Source organism: Drosophila innubila (genome assembly GCF_004354385.1).
Source record: "Drosophila innubila isolate TH190305 chromosome 2R unlocalized genomic scaffold, UK_Dinn_1.0 1_C_2R, whole genome shotgun sequence".
Classification (NCBI taxonomy): domain Eukaryota; kingdom Metazoa; phylum Arthropoda; class Insecta; order Diptera; family Drosophilidae; genus Drosophila; species Drosophila innubila.
This window is the reverse complement of record NW_022995374.1, coordinates 2,118,277-2,135,399: the sequence shown is the minus strand read 5'-3', so window position 1 is coordinate 2,135,399 and position 17,123 is coordinate 2,118,277. Positions and strand designations below refer to the sequence as shown.

The 17,123-nt window shown below is 34.3% G+C and overlaps 3 protein-coding genes across 4 annotated transcripts; 1 reads left to right on the top strand and 2 right to left on the bottom strand.

Annotated features, from left to right (window-relative positions):
• Positions 1–180: 180 nt before the first annotated feature.
• LOC117784513 (inositol-pentakisphosphate 2-kinase) lies at positions 181–13,721 on the bottom strand. Of its 2 annotated transcripts, XM_034622265.1 has the most exons (9): positions 12,793–13,702; positions 11,392–11,544; positions 9,741–9,841; positions 6,612–6,989; positions 6,454–6,512; positions 4,538–4,684; positions 2,169–2,829; positions 442–689; positions 181–367 (listed from the first exon to the last, which is right to left on the bottom strand). In XM_034622265.1, exons 1-9 carry the CDS (start codon positions 13,109–13,111, stop codon positions 217–219), a joined length of 2,217 nt encoding a protein of 738 aa, XP_034478156.1. In that variant the 5' UTR covers positions 13,112–13,702; the 3' UTR covers positions 181–216. The 2 variants fall into 2 exon arrangements, 1 of the variants encoding a protein (XP_034478156.1); XR_004617428.1 differs by lacking the exon at positions 2,169–2,829 and having other exon boundaries at positions 228–367; positions 12,793–13,721.
• On the bottom strand, positions 13,720–14,069 carry LOC117784514 (immune-induced peptide 14). Its single transcript, XM_034622266.1, has 2 exons — positions 13,913–14,069; positions 13,720–13,851 (listed from the first exon to the last, which is right to left on the bottom strand). The coding sequence occupies exons 1-2, from the start codon at positions 13,977–13,979 to the stop codon at positions 13,778–13,780; spliced, it is 141 nt and encodes a 46-aa protein (XP_034478157.1). The 5' UTR covers positions 13,980–14,069; the 3' UTR covers positions 13,720–13,777.
• Positions 14,070–14,956: 887 nt separating this feature from the next.
• On the top strand, positions 14,957–15,298 carry LOC117783822 (immune-induced peptide 4). The gene is made up of 2 exons (XM_034621368.1): positions 14,957–15,113; positions 15,185–15,298. The coding sequence occupies exons 1-2, from the start codon at positions 14,999–15,001 to the stop codon at positions 15,235–15,237; spliced, it is 168 nt and encodes a 55-aa protein (XP_034477259.1). The 5' UTR covers positions 14,957–14,998; the 3' UTR covers positions 15,238–15,298.
• Positions 15,299–17,123: the final 1,825 nt, after the last annotated feature.

Below are 17,123 nucleotides of genomic sequence, written 5' to 3'. Positions count from 1 at the left end.
TTGTCACTTTAAAACTTTATTTTAAAATCTAACTCATTTTTTATTCAACTATATAAATACAGTTGACGCTAAATAAATAATGAGAAATGCCTAGACCCTTTGTACTCTCAAAGTACAGGGTCTTAAAGAAAGCGCAAAAAGTGTAGCACAGTTTTGTGCGCAGTTGATTCATTGAGAAAATTGTTGTTTAGACGCTTTTTCCAGAGACTTTATTAATTAATTTAATGCTCGGCAGCACTTTTCAATTTCCCTCAACTGCTTTACGAACTTGTGAAAGTGACTATCCGGCTTGGGATCGAGATCTAAAACAGTCAGCTTGGTGAGAAACTGATGTCCTTGCAATGTGACGAGCCAGGGCTGCAATAAGCTGCAAATGTTGCACTAATTAGCTGATTCTCTCTGTGTGTGTATTTATGAGTGTGTGTGTGTGTGTGTGCTTACCTGTTGTGTTTGCTGTGGCAGCGTATTTCCTGAAATGTCAACATTATGGAACAATCCAGTGCCGTGGCGCCCAACATGTAAGCCTGCTCTGCCGTCAGCTGATCCACATTATCTGCCACTGAATCTGAATCGAAGGCTGAAAACAAATCCGGATTCTGTTGACAGCGACTAAGCAGCCCTCGCAGTGCCGCATAGCTGGGCGTGGCATGTTCAGCCTGCCCCGTTTGCCACATGTAATGAAAATGACGCTGAAATTGGCAAGAAAAACGTTTGCAAAGTTTGTAACACACAGACAGCAAAAGAGCGGGAATTAGAGAGGGAGAGATAGAGCAAAAGAGAGAGAGAGAGAGAGAGAGACAGTCCAATCTTTTGCTACACAAAGTGGCCAAGCCACTTGGCTGGCGTCCAAGTGAACGCGTCCAGTGCAAATCCCCAAATGCAGACAGTGGGAAAAAGGCTAAATAAGTTACAATATAATAAAAAAAAAAAAAAAAATCTTATAAAAAGTATAATGTTATACAGGTATAAAAAAATTGACGGAACATATATTTTAAAATTTACTTAAAAGATATGTTTAAATACAGCTTAATCTGAAGGTATATTTAACTGCTAGTACTCCCTAAAATCTGTATTAAATATTTTATATTACATTTTATTAAATAAAATCTTTAATTTAGCTGTTATTCCCCACTGTGCTGCAACACCACCCAGTTCCACCCAGCAGCCACTAAGCAGCACCACTGACCAGTAACCGGTGAATTCACCTGGCGGAGACACACTCCGTTTGCCGTTTAGCTGCTCTTTCAATTTCATTCCTTTTTGGCTTTTAGCACGAGGCACTCACTTGAAGCATTGTTGAAACATCAACCAGGTAGCTCAATGTAGTTGCCTTTGTGTGGCACCAACTGCACGAGAGCAACAAAAAATATAAAAGGAGCTCAAGATTGAATATTGCCACACAAAGCCGAAGTCTAAGTACCCTAAGTTCGCTAAGTCGATTTTTATTCATTCGAATAAAGTGCAACTAGAATTAAATTAAAGACATTTTCGTAGACAAACTTAATTTATAATTCATATGACAACTATATAATATAGTCCGATTTAACTGAAACTGGAGTGAATAATTTAAAACTATCTATTACTGATTATTAATAAGATTTATCCTATAGAGCAAAACAGTTTTTATAAAGAATTTCTTGTCAGAAACAATTATTCCAATGGAAGTAATATAGTAAAGAAAATAGATTTTTTAGAATAGTTATACAACAAAAAACAGCTAGAGAAAAAAGTGCTTTGACAAAATAAAAAATTCACATGATACATTTGTATTTAAAAAAATACTTAAGTTCTGTAAAAATAATTTGTTTACACAATTTTAAAATTAATAAATTATATTAAAGGAAAAGCTTTATGCATTTTTTATCTGCCGCTCAGATTAATTAAAGCATTAAGAACTCTCCTACAACTCTTTAAATTTGTTACATATGTTTTGACAATAATGTAATACAGTCAGATAGTGTATTGAAAAAGGGAAAATGGAAAACAAAAAAAAATAAACCGATGGCCATCAAATGTCAAAAAAAAAAGTAAAGGTAAAGAAAGGAAAACGAAAAAAATGGGCAACTCTGGGAACTGACCTCGATACAAAAAAAATAAAAAAAGAAATAAACAAAGTTGAAGAAAAAAGGGAGTATGATGATAGCAAAAGCAAAAGTTGCTTTACTTACCTTTACCAACAATTGCAAATGCAAAATTTTTTGCAGCACACAATTTTTTGGTAAGTGAAATATTTCCGCTTTGTTGATCTGTGCTCGAGTCGCATTTGGATGCGGCGAGTGCGAGTGAGATGGGGAGTGAGAGTGAGACAGAGACAGAGACGGTGTCGCCAACGATGTCAGTGTTCGAGTTTCCGTTTCCGTTCGAATTGCTGGCGTTGCCACATTCGTTGACAGGCTGCTTGTGCTTTCACAGCACGTTGTTGTTACAGTTGTTGTTGTTGTTTCGGTTGTTGTTGTTGTTTCGGTTGTTGTTGTTGCTGTTGCTATACGGCTACGTTTTGTGTACCTTTGGGTCGCTTTTTCAGCAGCTGCTGCTGTTGTCGAGCGTCGCTGCGGCTGACCAGCAACAGCTTTGACAAACTCAAAAATTCCGCTTTCTCCTTTCGCTTCTCCCCTCTTTTCCCCTTTCTCCTTCTCTACTCTCCAGGCTGCCTCAACATTAGCCACGCCAATTTCTGTAGTTGCTGTTGCTTTTGTCTTCATGGCTGCCACGTGGATTTGGCTACTCTTTTCCTCTTTCCGTTTCGGCTCCTGCTCCTTTTGGTCCGCTTTGTTATATTCCCTGAGCAGGCAGGCGACCAGCAAATGTTTTATAAGCGCCATAATTTCACTGGAGAATTTCAGTGATTTTATGACCATGACCAGCCCAAATGGGAAATGGAAAATGGCAAATGGCAAATACGAAAATGCGAAAATGGGAAAATGGTCATTGGTATTGCGTTTTGGCGATTGGCATTGCCACAGTGCAGGGGAAAAGTTGTTGTCCAGCATTTCGTTTTGTTAGCATTTTCAATGCACATTCCAATTTTATGGTTGTTGTTATTGTTGTTGTGCCAAGGTGTTGAAATGAGTGAACAAAACATAAAAGAAAACGCAAGAGAGATGAAAAAAAAGAAAAATAAAAGTAGAAATTTCAATGTTAGCGGTTGGCACTTGAGAATTTGTGTGTTTGGCTCTTGCTTGCATTATTTATTGAATATTTGCGTGTTGAACAATTGGTTTGAGATTTCTCTCTTTACCACTCGCTTTCTGTTCCTCTCTTTCCCTATCTTTTTGTATATTCTTGCAATTGTTTGGTTTGCTATGGAAATTTATGTCGCAGCTACTTATTATTGTCAAATATTTGAAAAAATGTGAAGAGGTTGGTAAGGAAAATTGGATAATTCTTGGATTATAGTCAAAAAATATGAAATTTTTTTAATGAATCAAATTTAAATGTATAATCAATTTCGAGGCCAAATCATGAACAAAATGACATTCCGCATGAAAATCGATTGAGTTTTGACAAAGTTATGAGAGATCAAAGTTTTCGAAAAAATGTCAAGGGGTTGGTAAGGAAAATTGGATGATTCTTGGCTTATAGTCGAAAAATATGAAATTTTTTTATTGTATCAAATTTGAATGTAGAATCAATTTCGGGGCCAAATCAAGAATAAAATGACATTCCGCATAAAAATCGGTTGAGTTTTGACAAAGTTATGAGAGATCAAAGTTTTCGAAAAAATGTCAAGGGGTTGGTAAGGAAAATTGGATGATTCTTGGATTATAGTCGAAAAATATGAAATTTTTTTAATGTATCAAATTTGAATGTAGAATCAATTTCGGGGCCAAATCATGAATAAAATGACATTCCGCATGAAAAGCGGTTGAGTTTTGACAAAGTTATGAGAGATCAAAGTTTTCGATAAAATGTCAAGGGGTTGGGAAGGAAAATTGGATGATTCTTGGCTTATAGTCAAAAAATATGAAATTTTTTTAATGAATCAAATTTAAATGTATAATCAATTTCGAGGCCAAATCATGAACAAAATTACATTCCGCATGAAAATCGATTGAGTTTTGACAAAGTTATGATAGATCAAAGTTTTCGAAAAAATGTCAAGGGGTTGCTAAGGAAAATTGGATGATTCTTGGCTTATAGTCAAAAAATATGAAATTTTTTTACTATAGAATATTTGAATGTAGAATCAATTTCGGGGCCAAATCATGAACAAAATGACATTCCGCATGAAAATCGGTTGAGTTTTGACAAAGTTATGAGAGTTGAAAGTTGGTCTGACCTTTAAATAAGCACTTTGCAAGTCAAAAATTTTATTAATTTTCACTTAATTTTTTTTACATTTTTGGTATGTAGATCTGTATGTCTAAATTTGTTCTCAGGTTTAATAGAGATTCAAAAAATCAACTCAGAATATCTGCCCAAAACTAATTTCTTAGAAAATTACCGAAGTATTGAATGCTACAAAAAGCAGTACAAATTAGTGCTCATAGTGATGAAAAAAGCGAAGGATAAAGAGGGGGGAATAAATTGCACTTACCCTGGAAAAATGCGAGTATGCAGCTCATCACAGGAAATCGAATTCGCGTGATCGCCATAAATTAAATTGCCGCACTGAAATACACGTAAATTATTTTGCGGGCAGGCGAAAAGTGCATTCAAGGCATTGACCATACGACCGGGTGCACTAAAAAAGAAGAGGAACAAAGAAAAGTGAAGAAAAAAAGAATATAAATGAATATATAAAAAAATAACACTATTAAAACATAAATATTATATATATATGTATATACGATATATCTGGCTTCAGGCTATAAATGGAGGCTGGCGAAAAAACGGCAACAATTTTGGGACGAAAGCAAAGGCGATGCCATAAAAAAGTAAAAAAACGAAAAATGCAAGAAAGTTGCAGTTGAAAGATAGCAACTACGAGTTACCCTGTACCCAGCTGGAAAATAAGTACATGAGTAGATCTGTTGTTATGAGAAACAGTAATTAACATGAGAAGTTTGGTGTGTCTAGCTCTTAAAGTAAATGAGATTTAGACAAAATTCAATTGTTTATAAACTGATCTTAGAGTCATGTTAAATTTGGTGTGTCTAGCTCTTAAAATTGATAAGATCAAGGCAAGTCTCTTGCTTTTCATTAAATTCTTAGCTACAAAATAATTCCAATTAAATATACGAATTTCACATATTAAATACGGTGTGTCTAGCTCTTAAAATTACTGAGTTTAAGACAAGACTGCTGCTACTTTGAGAAAATGTTATGCATTTCTGCTTTGGTCAGTTTCAATTGGTACAGGGTATCGAAAAGAAATGAAAGTGGAAACAGGCGAAACAGGCGGTAAACCGGAATGAAAGCACAAGCAAATTGAATTTCGTGCACGGATGCACGCATGACTTAAAACAGCGGGCCGCAAATAAACGAATGAGCCGCGGGAACTAAACTGAACCCAACTGAAGCAAACCAAAACCAAACTGAACCGAATGTCCCTGGTCATGTTATAAAGGCTTGGCCCCGCAAATATGGCGAATGGTATAAAACGCCAGACAAGTGCTAGAAGGTAGCACAGGCAGAACTACACTGAAAGAAATGAAATAAACATTCTTAAATTCAAATAAAAAATTTCTAAGCTTTTAAGATTTTTAATTTAATTTGACTAATCATATATGCGAATTAAATGTCAATGATTTAGCACTATAAAAGACAATAAAGTCAAAAGATATGATATAAGTACAATATTCGATTTAAAATTTCAACAATTTTATGAATTTGAAATGCAAAACCTAAATCTCTAGCTCTTACAAAAAAATTTAAATTTTAATATGTTTTTTGTTGTTTAATACATGCCAATTTAAAACCAATGATTAAGCATTAAAAAAGTAAAATAAGTCAAACATATACATATATTTGATTTAATTACAAAATTCTTTTTAATTCTTTAAAACTAAACTTGTTAAAAAAAAAATTCCTTCTAAGCTTTTAGTTTAAAATTTCTTATTGTAATATAGTCTTTTTACACTCTGTGCTAAACAAAATGCCAAAAAAATGAATAATGTGTTTTAAATATGTATTAAGTTTAGAATTCTTAAGTTATGACTATATGCGGATCATGACTTAGGAAAAGTAATACTAACATATTTTATTCAAGTACAAAATTCTTATAGAAATCTTAAGAATGTCGTATTCGGATTAAAATTATTAAAAACCACAGAACATTTTACTTTTTTAAGGAATATTTATTCTGAAATATACCAGATTTTTTTCTGTGTAGAAACAGAAGCTGAAGTGGGGAAGGGAGCTGCAGCAGGAGCCCGAAAGTGTTGGAATTATGAAGCACGACAGGACACGCAAATGGAGCAGATTGAAATTTATGACTTAAAGGCGTGTCCAAAAAGCAGGAGAAGCGTCACAACAACAACAACAACAACAGATTGAAAACTTGAAACTTACCCGGAAAATAGCTCCAATGGGCAATAGTCGCTCAATTGTTTGATTTTGCCCGTGTGCAGCTGAGGAAGCAAAAAATCAAGAGAGAAGGCAAAAAAAAAAGAGTGGAGAAAATGTTAGCAAATCAAATAACAACAGTGTGAGGATGCAGACACACTTACCTTTAACAGCTGCATGCTGCAATAGCGACACCTGCACTTGTCTGGGGTTAACGTTAACCCTTGTTGTGCTTGTCCCTCTTCCTGTCCCTGTCTCTGTCCTCGCCTGCTCGGATTGCAGCTCGCATCCATGTCCATTGTCTCTGCTGCGCCCGCTGGCATTAAATCAAATAAATCGCTGACATCACTTGCCAACTGCAACCAGCCCTGTTTCGGTTTTATTTCAATGGCATATGTATCGCCCAGACAGGTTATACCACCCACATTCCCCTTTGTTCCCATCTCTGTCCTGCAACTGGAGCTGGAGCTGGAACTGGCCTGGGAGTCGAACTCGGAGTCGCTGCAGATGTCGGCATTCATGTCCGTGTTCATGTCCTTTGCCTACAAATTATTTCATTTGGCTTATTCTCTCAAATCTTTTTTTAATTTAGACTCTGTACTTACAAAGTACAAAGGGTATATAGAGTATATAAGCAATTTATTATATTTTATGTGTATTTATTTTTAGACTTAAAATCTGAAATTCTTTATAATCTTTTTTTATTGTTTATTTCCTAGTTTTTTAGTAGTATTTAGATCTCAGAGACTTTAGGGCCTAAAGCTACCAAATTTAATGAAAAATAATTCTATTGTGTTTTATTTTTAGTGAATTATTTTAAGAAATATTCCACTATCTTGAATAATATTTGTTTTCAAACATTTCTATTTTTCAAGAAAACGAAATTATTTCTATTAAATGATTATGATGTTTCGACCTTTTTAACTGGTAGAAGTTGTGTATATTACACGATTAGATTTATTCTATATTATTTAATTTTGCAATTATTTATTAAATAATTTTTTACTTGTTATTTTTATGTTTGCAAATATTGCAAATATTTTTCAGCAGGAATCTTTTTGAGTACTTGGTGTTCAAACTCAGTTACAGTGTAGAAAAGGATTCATATTGTTTTTTTTCTTTAATAATTGTTTTTTAATATTTATTTAAAAATATTTTTGAACCTATTTTGATTATATTTACTAAATTTGTATTTCTTTTTGTTAGATGAATGAATTGAATTGGCTGCAAAGATATGGTTACTGGGCTGCTAGCAGTCGAGCAACTGGACTGTAGTGTTATTACTTGTTTGCATTGTTGCCCCTGCTGCACGTGGAGTGTGTGGCAGGTGTAGCATGTGGAGCAGCGTCAGCGTTGACGCCATTTTGACTTGAAAATGCCAACAACAAGCAAAGTAAAACGAAGTTGTTGTGCCACAAAAAAAAAAGCATGAAAAACAACACAAAAAATACAAATAAACAAAAAAGGAGAGTGGCAGAAGGTCCTGGCAATTGGAGTTGAAAGTTGGAGGCAGGACCTGGACCAGGACCAAGGGCAGGACCAGGTTATCGCTGCAGGAGCCTGAACATGAACTGTAACTGTCTGAAATTGTCCAGCTTGTTGTCGTTGTTTGTAGTTGTTGTTGTTGTTGTTGCGACATAAAACAAAAGTTGTTGTTTGCCGCGCTGATTGTATGATGAGTTATGGAGCTGGACACACACACACACACACACAACAATACAAACACAAACACACCTTTGTCAGTTTCTCATATTTGCTTTTCTCGTTCCAAGTTGAAATTGAAAATTAACATTTAAAGGCACAATTAAAAGCGGCACTTTAGCTCTCCCTTTCCCTCCTCCCATTTCTCCGTATCCTCTTCTAGTTCGTGGTCTCATCGTCATATCCTGTCCGGCACACAATATGGCGTTAGTTATGGCGCCGTAACTATTGTTTTTTTCCTCCACTTGCAATTTTATTTCGGTCAATGCTTTGGCACCAAAGCCATAAATTGAATATATAACCATTACGACGAGGCCGAGTTCGAAGAGTCCAAAGAATCTAACAGAAAGACTGCCTTTACCGACTACCAAGATATCCTGTAACCTGCTTGACTTTAGCCAACGCCATCTAGCGTGAGTTGCGGGTACTACACTTCACGCTAGATGTCGTCAACTGGTTTTCAATTTGTTGGATTTTGAATTCAAAATACTAATTTTATATATCAATTTTATATATAATCATGCAACGCATGCTTTGATAGAAATACTTTATATCTATTGTAGAATAAGCTTAATATCAGATGAATTACATTTAGAAAATATATTGATGTAATACTTGTTGGAACAGTAGTGGGATATTGATAGAAAGAAAACATAAAATCATATAAAATATTAAAAGATAGGTAAAATTTATTTAACATATATTTTAAGCCATTTTATACAATTTAAAAAAGAATTGAATTTAGTTCAATAAATTTAAAATTTTATTAAAACTCTAAACAAATATTTGGACGTTTGAATGCAACCAGAACAAAGATTTTTTTTAATTTTATAAGATTTATATTTTTACAAAATCAAACTAAATTCTATATAACATTTAATAAATAGGCCAAATAATATGTTATAAGATTTTATACATATTCTATAAAGAACTCAAATAATTCAAGCTGTAAATTTAAATAAATAATAGACAGACTATATTTGTACTACTATTCAGTTCTTATAAAGTTTGACAAGCTATCCCTTTTTTGGTTTTCAATAATTACAGGGTATGTTGAACTAGTGGCTCTTGCGGCACTTTCAAAGCAATTTCGGCGTCTTTTATAACCGCACAAACCGAAACGGGCATTTGGGTTTAGGCAAGGTTTGCAGCTTCCACTTTCACAACAACAGCAACAGCAACAACAGCAACAACAATAACCAATAGCAACAACAATGTGTTTACACTGTTGCCCACTTTAATTCAAAACAAAGAACCGTTGATTTATGTTGCCTTAGCTTCCATGTTCATGTCCATATCCATGTCCGCCTGGTTTAGAGCTTTAGCTACAAACATCTATATATATTTCTAGTTGTATTTGTTGTTGTTCTTGTTGTTGTTGTTGTTATTTTTGGTAGCTGGACGTTGGCTAAACCGCAGCATCGAAGCGAGCGCATATGGGTGAAAAAAATGCCAATATTGTCCTTGTACAAAATATACAATATATTTGAGCCGAGCGCCAATATGACGCCCCCGCATCAGAAGGTAGTATCGGAGTATCGGGGGGTATAGAGTATCGAGAATCGAGTACAGCAGCAGCAGCAGCAACTCACCTGTAAATTGGCAAGTAAAACATCGAATGTGGCAGGCAATTGGGTCACATCTGGCAGCATCAGACCGAATGGCCCCACAAATTCCTTATCCAGACGCCCAACTGCAAGTGGAAAATGATAAAAAAAAAAAAGAAAAAAAAAAAAAATAGAAATAGAAAAAATAGAAGCAAACATGAATGTAAAGTGCAACAGAGCAGTCGAGATTACATAGAACAAAAAAATTCCAAGCATTTCGGCATATAAATTTAAGGTTGATTGCTTTCTAGAACTCATATTACTAAGGTCGAGAAATTTGATCTTATACCAAGTACAAATTTTTGAATATTTTAGTAGCTTAGTAATCTTAAACCAAAGAATTTTTTGAGTTAAAAAATTTAAGTATTCTTATAATTTAGTATTCGTACATTAAAGAAGGGGTTTCAAAAGTACTTGGAATAAGGGGTTATTTTAAAATAAGTTCAATTCTTTGACTTTGAAGACTACTTAAAAATATTAAATTAAGTATTTACATGAAATGCACATTGCAGATTTAAATCAGAAAGGTTATCACTTAAGTTTTCGGCATTAAATGTTCTTGATGCAAAAGAAAATAATAATCAAATTTAAAGAAATCAAAATAAGGATGGAAAATAGAAAGCATAATTTAGGAAATACACAGTGTGAAAAAATTAAAATAAGAAAAGCGTTCACACTACAAAAAAAAAAGACGAAATCTAATTGATTTATTTTCTTTTTCTAATATTAATTTCCTAATATTATTACTTTTTATTTTGTCTTTGCAATTTTTATTTTTAAATAAGCTATTTTCTAGTATTTTTTTTCCTAGTTTTTGTGTGTTCAATTTTAGACATTCTTAACAAAGTAAATTCTTATAAAAGCGTTAAAAAATTTGGTGCTAAATGTACCAAGAATGCAATACAAATATTTAAGAAATTTAAGAACTATTTAAAAGATGTTATTAAGTTAATTTTTAAGGTATCTCAAATATTTAATTTAAACTTGCTATTTTAGTGTAACAAATATCTCTCTGTGTACAGAGCTAGTCTCGTTTATTGATATATAGATGGCTCTGGGTTAGCGGCTGGCAATGATAAATTGTGGCATGACCCAGGACAACCAGGAGATGCAGCCTGTTGCACTCTCTCTGTCTCCATTTCTCTCTCTCTCTCTCTTTCTCTCTCTATGATTCTGTTCAGCATGTGAAGTTGCCTCAACTGGCAGGCAACATAAACCGAATTTTGATATATGGCTGCGACTATTGGCTACGGTTGTGGCGCCGGCTCACGGCGTGGATGCCACGAGAATGCCACGAGGATGCCACTAATCAGTCCCATGTGCACATGCAGCACATTTTGATGTACAATTTAGAAACTAGAGCACAGAGAGAGAGAAAGGGAGAGAAGGAAAAAGAGCGAGCTCTTTTATGATTGATTGCTATGGCGGTTCAAAGGCTTTGGGAAAGTGGCCAATGGCCAATGGCCAACTCTTCTACTGCTCTGCTTCTGCTTCTGCTGCTGCTTCTACTCCTGCTGACATGCCAAAGGCCAAGTAAAGCAAGCAGAAAAGTTGCAGCTGATCAAATACAAAATGCTTGCAACATTGATGATGAGGATGACAATGAGGATGAGGATGACAATGACGATGAACTCACTCGGCCTTTGGTTGCGTATATGCTCGCTTATCCAGAATCTATCGCTTTCCTTGGGTATGGCAACAATATCCGGTTCGCAGACAAACTCATTTCCTAATAGACGGCGCATTATCTCGATATAAGCCATAAAATCCGGCATTGTCAAGACGCCAGCTAGAAAAAAAAGGGAAAAGAAAATAAGATAAATGAAATAAACACATTTGATGCAATGGCCAAAAGATGCACAGACACAGACACAGCCACAAAAACAGTTGCTGACTTAACACACACCCAACACACACATCTACACACATTTTAAGAAGCAGTAAGCACAAAGCGAGTGTAAAAGCCAAAGCAACCAAGCCAGCAATAAGCATGGCACAATACACAAATTGTCCAGCACCAGAGAGAAGTTTAGTTTAGTTCAGTTTGCTTTTGCTTTTGCTTTTAGTTTTTGCTTTTTGCTATGAAGATGAAAATGGAAGTGGCCAGCAGGATTGGCAACTGTATCCGCTGATGTTGTTGTTGCAGCTGTTGTTGCTGCTGCTGTGGTGTTTGAAGTTGCACGCAACCACTTCCTGTCCAAAAACTAACAACAATAACATGCCAGCCCTTTTAAACATATATGTATGTACAGTAGGAGCGGTAATTGTTTTGATAACATAATAAAATACTTTAAATAATAATTTAACTAAAAGGATTTTCATAGTTATTGAATTCTTCAAACTAATTTTAATAACATAAAATAAATATAACTAAATAAAACACCAAGAAAAGTAAGTTTTTTTTTTAAATTCAAAAGGTTTTTGAAAATTTTGATACTATACATTAGTAATTAGTAATGTCAAGTAATTATTTTCACAACATGACAAATTCACGTATTTTTTTTTAAGGATTTTGTTCTATCTATTATATTGATAACATTTTTCTTAAAGACATTTAACTACTATATAATAAACTTAAAATACCAAGAAAAGGTTTTCTTTTTAAAGTCAACGTTTTGACAAAGATAAAAGATAAAGATTTTAATATAGTTAAGCCCTATAAAATTCATTAGTTCACTCATAAAAAATTTGTTCAAATATTCATACGCAACTATAAGACAAATTAAAGACGAAGTCAAAAAACAAATTAGTTAACATTTTATTTTTATTAAGGAACCTTTTTTTTTGATATGACATTATAATATAAAAAAAAATGTTTTTTTTAACAAAGTAAAATGTTTACAAATTTGTTTTTATTATTTTTAAAATTTTCAAAACCTGATTTCAATATTTAAAATTTCTTGAACTTGTAAGAAACATATGCATCTTTAGTGAAATAAAATAAAAAATAAAATAAAAATTATTAAATAAACTGTGTGCATTTTTTAGCTTGTCAAATCAAATACTTGACATACTGTATATATGTAGTAGCTCTAACCTTTAGTTGGGTCGGAAACGTTGGGCTGTTTTTCCGGCCTTGTTGGGTTGTTCGGCTGGCAACTGTCCTGGGACTGGAACTGGGACTCAGACTGGAGCTGAGACTGACTGTTGTTGGATATCATTTTTGGCAAACGTAAAACTTTTTTAAATTGCGGCAACGCCAGCACCAAATTTGCATTACCCTCCGCCCGATAGATCAACTCAATTTGGCTAAGCTCCATCTGAGCGGGCAGCTGCAGCAGCGTGTTGAGTGAGGGGGGAGGTGGAGGTGGGCGCATAGCTGCAGCTGCCACTGTAGATGCTCCGGGTGCTGTCATGACTTTTGCGCGGGTGTTTGCGGTTCGTTGGCGCTGTCAAAATGCAAGTGACATGGACGAGTTCGCATCCGCATTCGCAGCCACGTCTGACCCCCGAGGAGAGTCTTAAAAGTCTCAAAAGTGGCGCGCCAGTGTTGATGATTTCTGCCGATTGTGGTTTTGTTGCGGTTGTGCTTTTGTGGTTTGCTTCGTGTTGCAGTTGCAATTGTTATTGTTATTGTTGTTTTCCTCTTGGCTGCCGCTTGACGCTTTGTTATTGTTGTGCTGAGACTGCGATAAGATAATCCCAAAACAAATTATGCTTGTGCAATTTGTAGACTGGCAGCTAGAATAATAACTATTTATATTGTTCACTTTAATATTTACAATAATAAATCAAGATTGCGCTGCAACTTAATTGCTTTGTTTACAAAATGATCACAGCTGTTTTAATGTGGCGGTCGGTCGATAGTCGATCAAGCTTAGCGTACGTAGAGTAGAGTGACCAGCGCTTGTAAAAAATTAACACTAGCTGAATGTGGCGGTCGGTCGATAGCCGATCAAGCACTGCAACAACTACTTTATGTAGAGTGACCATAGTTTTTCGGTTAAAAGAGTCTGCATTTGAATTTAAGCGTCAAATCAAAACATTTTATTTACAGAAATTTTATTTATACAATTTTAATCTTAGTTCTTGCGTATGTATTGTGTTTTATCCGTTTGGATCAGCGTATGGCCGCCAGCATTCAGCACCTGAGTAGCTGTTAAATTAAATAATAATTAATTAAATGTTTTATTGAATTTTTTATTATTTATTATTACCAGCATCAGCACTAGCCAGAGCTGCAATTAGCGCAAATACAAAGCCACAGATTTTCAGGCAGTTCATGTTGTATTCTTGTTGATTGTATTTGATATGAAATGCAATCGGTTGAAACTGCGCTTTTATAGCTGATCAAACAGCGCGATCAGGTGAACTGGAAATTCCAGCGTCAATCCGCTTAGAATCTTGAGAAAATACCCAGTTACATGATCGACAACCACTGATAACTGCAGTTTACAGTTGTGTTTACTTATTTAAATTTATTGAAATGCACTCTTGAATTATTATATTATATAGAATCAGCTAAAAACGCACAGATTCCCAAGTATATAGAAAATATTTCCAAGGTACAAGGTAGAACAATGACATTGGAATGATCTGTTTGATTGGTATACTAAAATACTTATATGTATCAATATTATGATAATAATCCTTTTATTTTGTATTATATTTCTCTATTTTACGGTGTCCTTTTCAATTACATATAGTTACCCAGAAAAATGATCATGTTTTCCGGGTAAAAATCAAGCGGTGCCAGTTTCATTTAAGTAGAGTAGAATTTATCAGAATTTTGTTCTTGAACGAAAAGTTATTGGCTTTAACTTTCATTTTTATGTTGGAGTCTATTTTATTTGATCTGAAAATAGTTTTAAATTAAAAATGCTCACAAAGTATTTAAAAAATACGACACTCTTTTTAAAATCAATATTTTTTTTTTGAGAATTTTATTCAAACTCTGTTATATCTATGATATATCTTGAAACTTTTTAAATTTATATATGCACTATTCATTGCCTGCTTTATAACCAAATAACGTTTCTCTCCAATATCAAATATGCAGGGTATTTAATACGTTTATTTGGAAACAGTAACTATATATAAAACGCAAATTAACTATAATGTATGCACTATTTACACGAATGCGTAGAAACCCCAGCCGGTTTTCGATTCCCTGTAAATGTAATCAACAAATGTGATGCTCATAAATGAAAGATTAAGTATTTGTCGCTAGCTAAGCGATCTCTTAACCTGTGAATTTCCCACCTTCAGACGCAGCAAGTATAAAAGATCGCACAGATCGCTAAATGGAATCAGTATCAATCTTACAAACAACTTCAATCAATATGCAATTCTTCAAAGCTGCTGCCGTTCTTCTGGCCATGTTCGCTGCCTTGGCCAGCGCTGAGCCCGTGCCAAAACGTAAGTTCCATACAGCTACAACAATTTATTAACAATATTTTAAATCATATTTATTTTTACATATTTTACAGCTGGTACTGTGTTGGTTCAGACTGACAACGCGCAATACATTCGCACTGGTTAATTTTCTATACTAAAAATAATGTCGCTATTTCTTTCAATAAAAATGAATGTATAAAACAGTACAGCATTGTGAATATTTAATTTATGTAAACCCACTGTTGAAAAACTGATTTTGTGATTGCAAAAAACTGTTAGAGAAAAAATATATACTTGTATTAAATTCTATTTTATTTAATCAAATCTTTCTTTCGCTCCCTCTCTCTCGCACTCTTTCTCTTCTTTTTCTCTCTAGCTTACATTTCATTAAAATGTTCCTAGATACCATACATACTTCTAACGATGTATTTATTACTGGTTTCCGGGCTTGAATCAGGATTATATATGTTAAACGCCGATCACAGTAACTTAAGCTATTAATGGGTTAACTTTAATGCTTATTGCTGTTTTAATAAAAATAATAATTAATAAATAAATTTAAATTAACAATTCTAAACAGTATTGACAATGTATGAGTAAAATATTCTATAGTATTAGAAATGGAAACCGGTTTTAAGTAGTAGGGAAATTGTGGGAAAAGTCAATTGTAGGCATATTTTTACTGTGGTTAGATGTCGGTCAAGGTCAGCATGACAAATTTAAAAACTATTCCATGTACTCGTATCTTGGGATTATTTGAAATGCAGGAAATTATTAAGTTACTTTTAATTTTATTTGTTTATTTTAAATTCGAATGCTATATAAAAGCGCTTTAATGTATTCATAATGGAACTTAAATATTTTTAAATCTTATAATACACCAAAAAGTTGTATTATTTTAAACCGATTTTTTTTTTTACAAATAAATTTTATTTACTTATTATAATATTTTAGTTTTGACCGATAAATAAATAAGTAAACCTTAACTAAAATTAGAGAAATTCAATTAAATTCACACTTATATAGTAATGTCTAAAAAGCGGGGTATTTCTCAGTGTAACCCACCCATTGATTAGCTTTACCTGATTGCATTCTCAATACGCAATTAAAATCGTATGTATCAATTGAAATGACGTTTAGAACAAGTTTTTTTTATTCTTTTTACTAAGCTTCACTATCAGCTTAAGTTATTGTAATTACTTTTTTGTTGTTGTGGTTTTTATTGCATTGTTTAATAATAGTAAATACAACTGGAAATGCCCAGAGACTTGCTTTAAGCCAGCATATTAAACTATGGTAATTATTAAGGGCTAAGCCAAGTCAAGTAACTGGGCCAAAATGGCTGTTGAAGTGATGGACTTGGTAAACGCTTGGCTTTATAACCAGACCTCAAGCCTCGAGCCGCCTTCATATTTCTATGTTTCCAATGTTGCCGTCTGAACAGCGTAAAACTTTAAACAATTTGCCAAAGCGAAAACTATTTGGTTGTCCTGCATAGTAAGGGGAAGTGGAGAGGGACGGAAGTGTAGGTTGTGCTTTTGTTCCGGAGCTATTGTTCCTACTTCTCTCCGCTTCCGTTGTTCAGCTCAACCACGTTGTATGGTTCGTTACATCAACAATTATTTTAAACTTTTACCACAAATATTTCCTTGGCTGGTTTTACGCCTGAAATAAATTGTAATAGAAGTTGCCTGGTTGGTTAACAGCTCGTATGACTGCCGGCGACTTTGCGGCGACTGCGACTGCGACGGCGACGGCGACTGCGACGGCGACGTCGAATCGCCACTGGCTGCCAATTTCTTAGAAGGAGCCACAATCCAATCCCAATACCAATCCCGATCCCAATTCCATTCCCAATTTCAAGCTAATCCTTTTGATTTTCAACTGCACCAAATTCCGGCTAACAACAATTTCTACGTCCGCCTCCAACTGATTGTGTGTATGGTAACAGACTGTGCGTTCAATAACTACTAAGCAGCAGTGTTGCCAGCATTTCATGCGTTAAAATAGCTAAATTAAAAAAATAACCAA

Bases quoted from the DNA above. Each gene is read 5' to 3' on its own strand.
- LOC117784513 (XM_034622265.1), bottom strand. From the start codon at position 13,111: ATGACAGCACCCGGAGCATCTACAGTGGCAGCTGCAGCTATGCGCCCA. The intron at 11,545-12,792 runs GTTAGAGCTACT...TTTTTTTTCTAG, and splicing joins CGTTTCCGACCCAACTAAAG to CTGGCGTCTTGACAATGCCG. The intron at 9,842-11,391 runs GTGAGTTCATCG...TTCCACTTGCAG, and splicing joins TATACGCAACCAAAGGCCGA to TTGGGCGTCTGGATAAGGAA.
- LOC117784514 (XM_034622266.1), bottom strand. From the start codon at position 13,979: ATGAACTGCCTGAAAATCTGTGGCTTTGTATTTGCGCTAATTGCAGCT. The intron at 13,852-13,912 runs GTAATAATAAAT...TTAATTTAACAG, and splicing joins TCTGGCTAGTGCTGATGCTG to CTACTCAGGTGCTGAATGCT.
- LOC117783822 (XM_034621368.1), top strand. From the start codon at position 14,999: ATGGAATCAGTATCAATCTTACAAACAACTTCAATCAATATGCAATTC. The intron at 15,114-15,184 runs GTAAGTTCCATA...CATATTTTACAG, and splicing joins CGCTGAGCCCGTGCCAAAAC to CTGGTACTGTGTTGGTTCAG.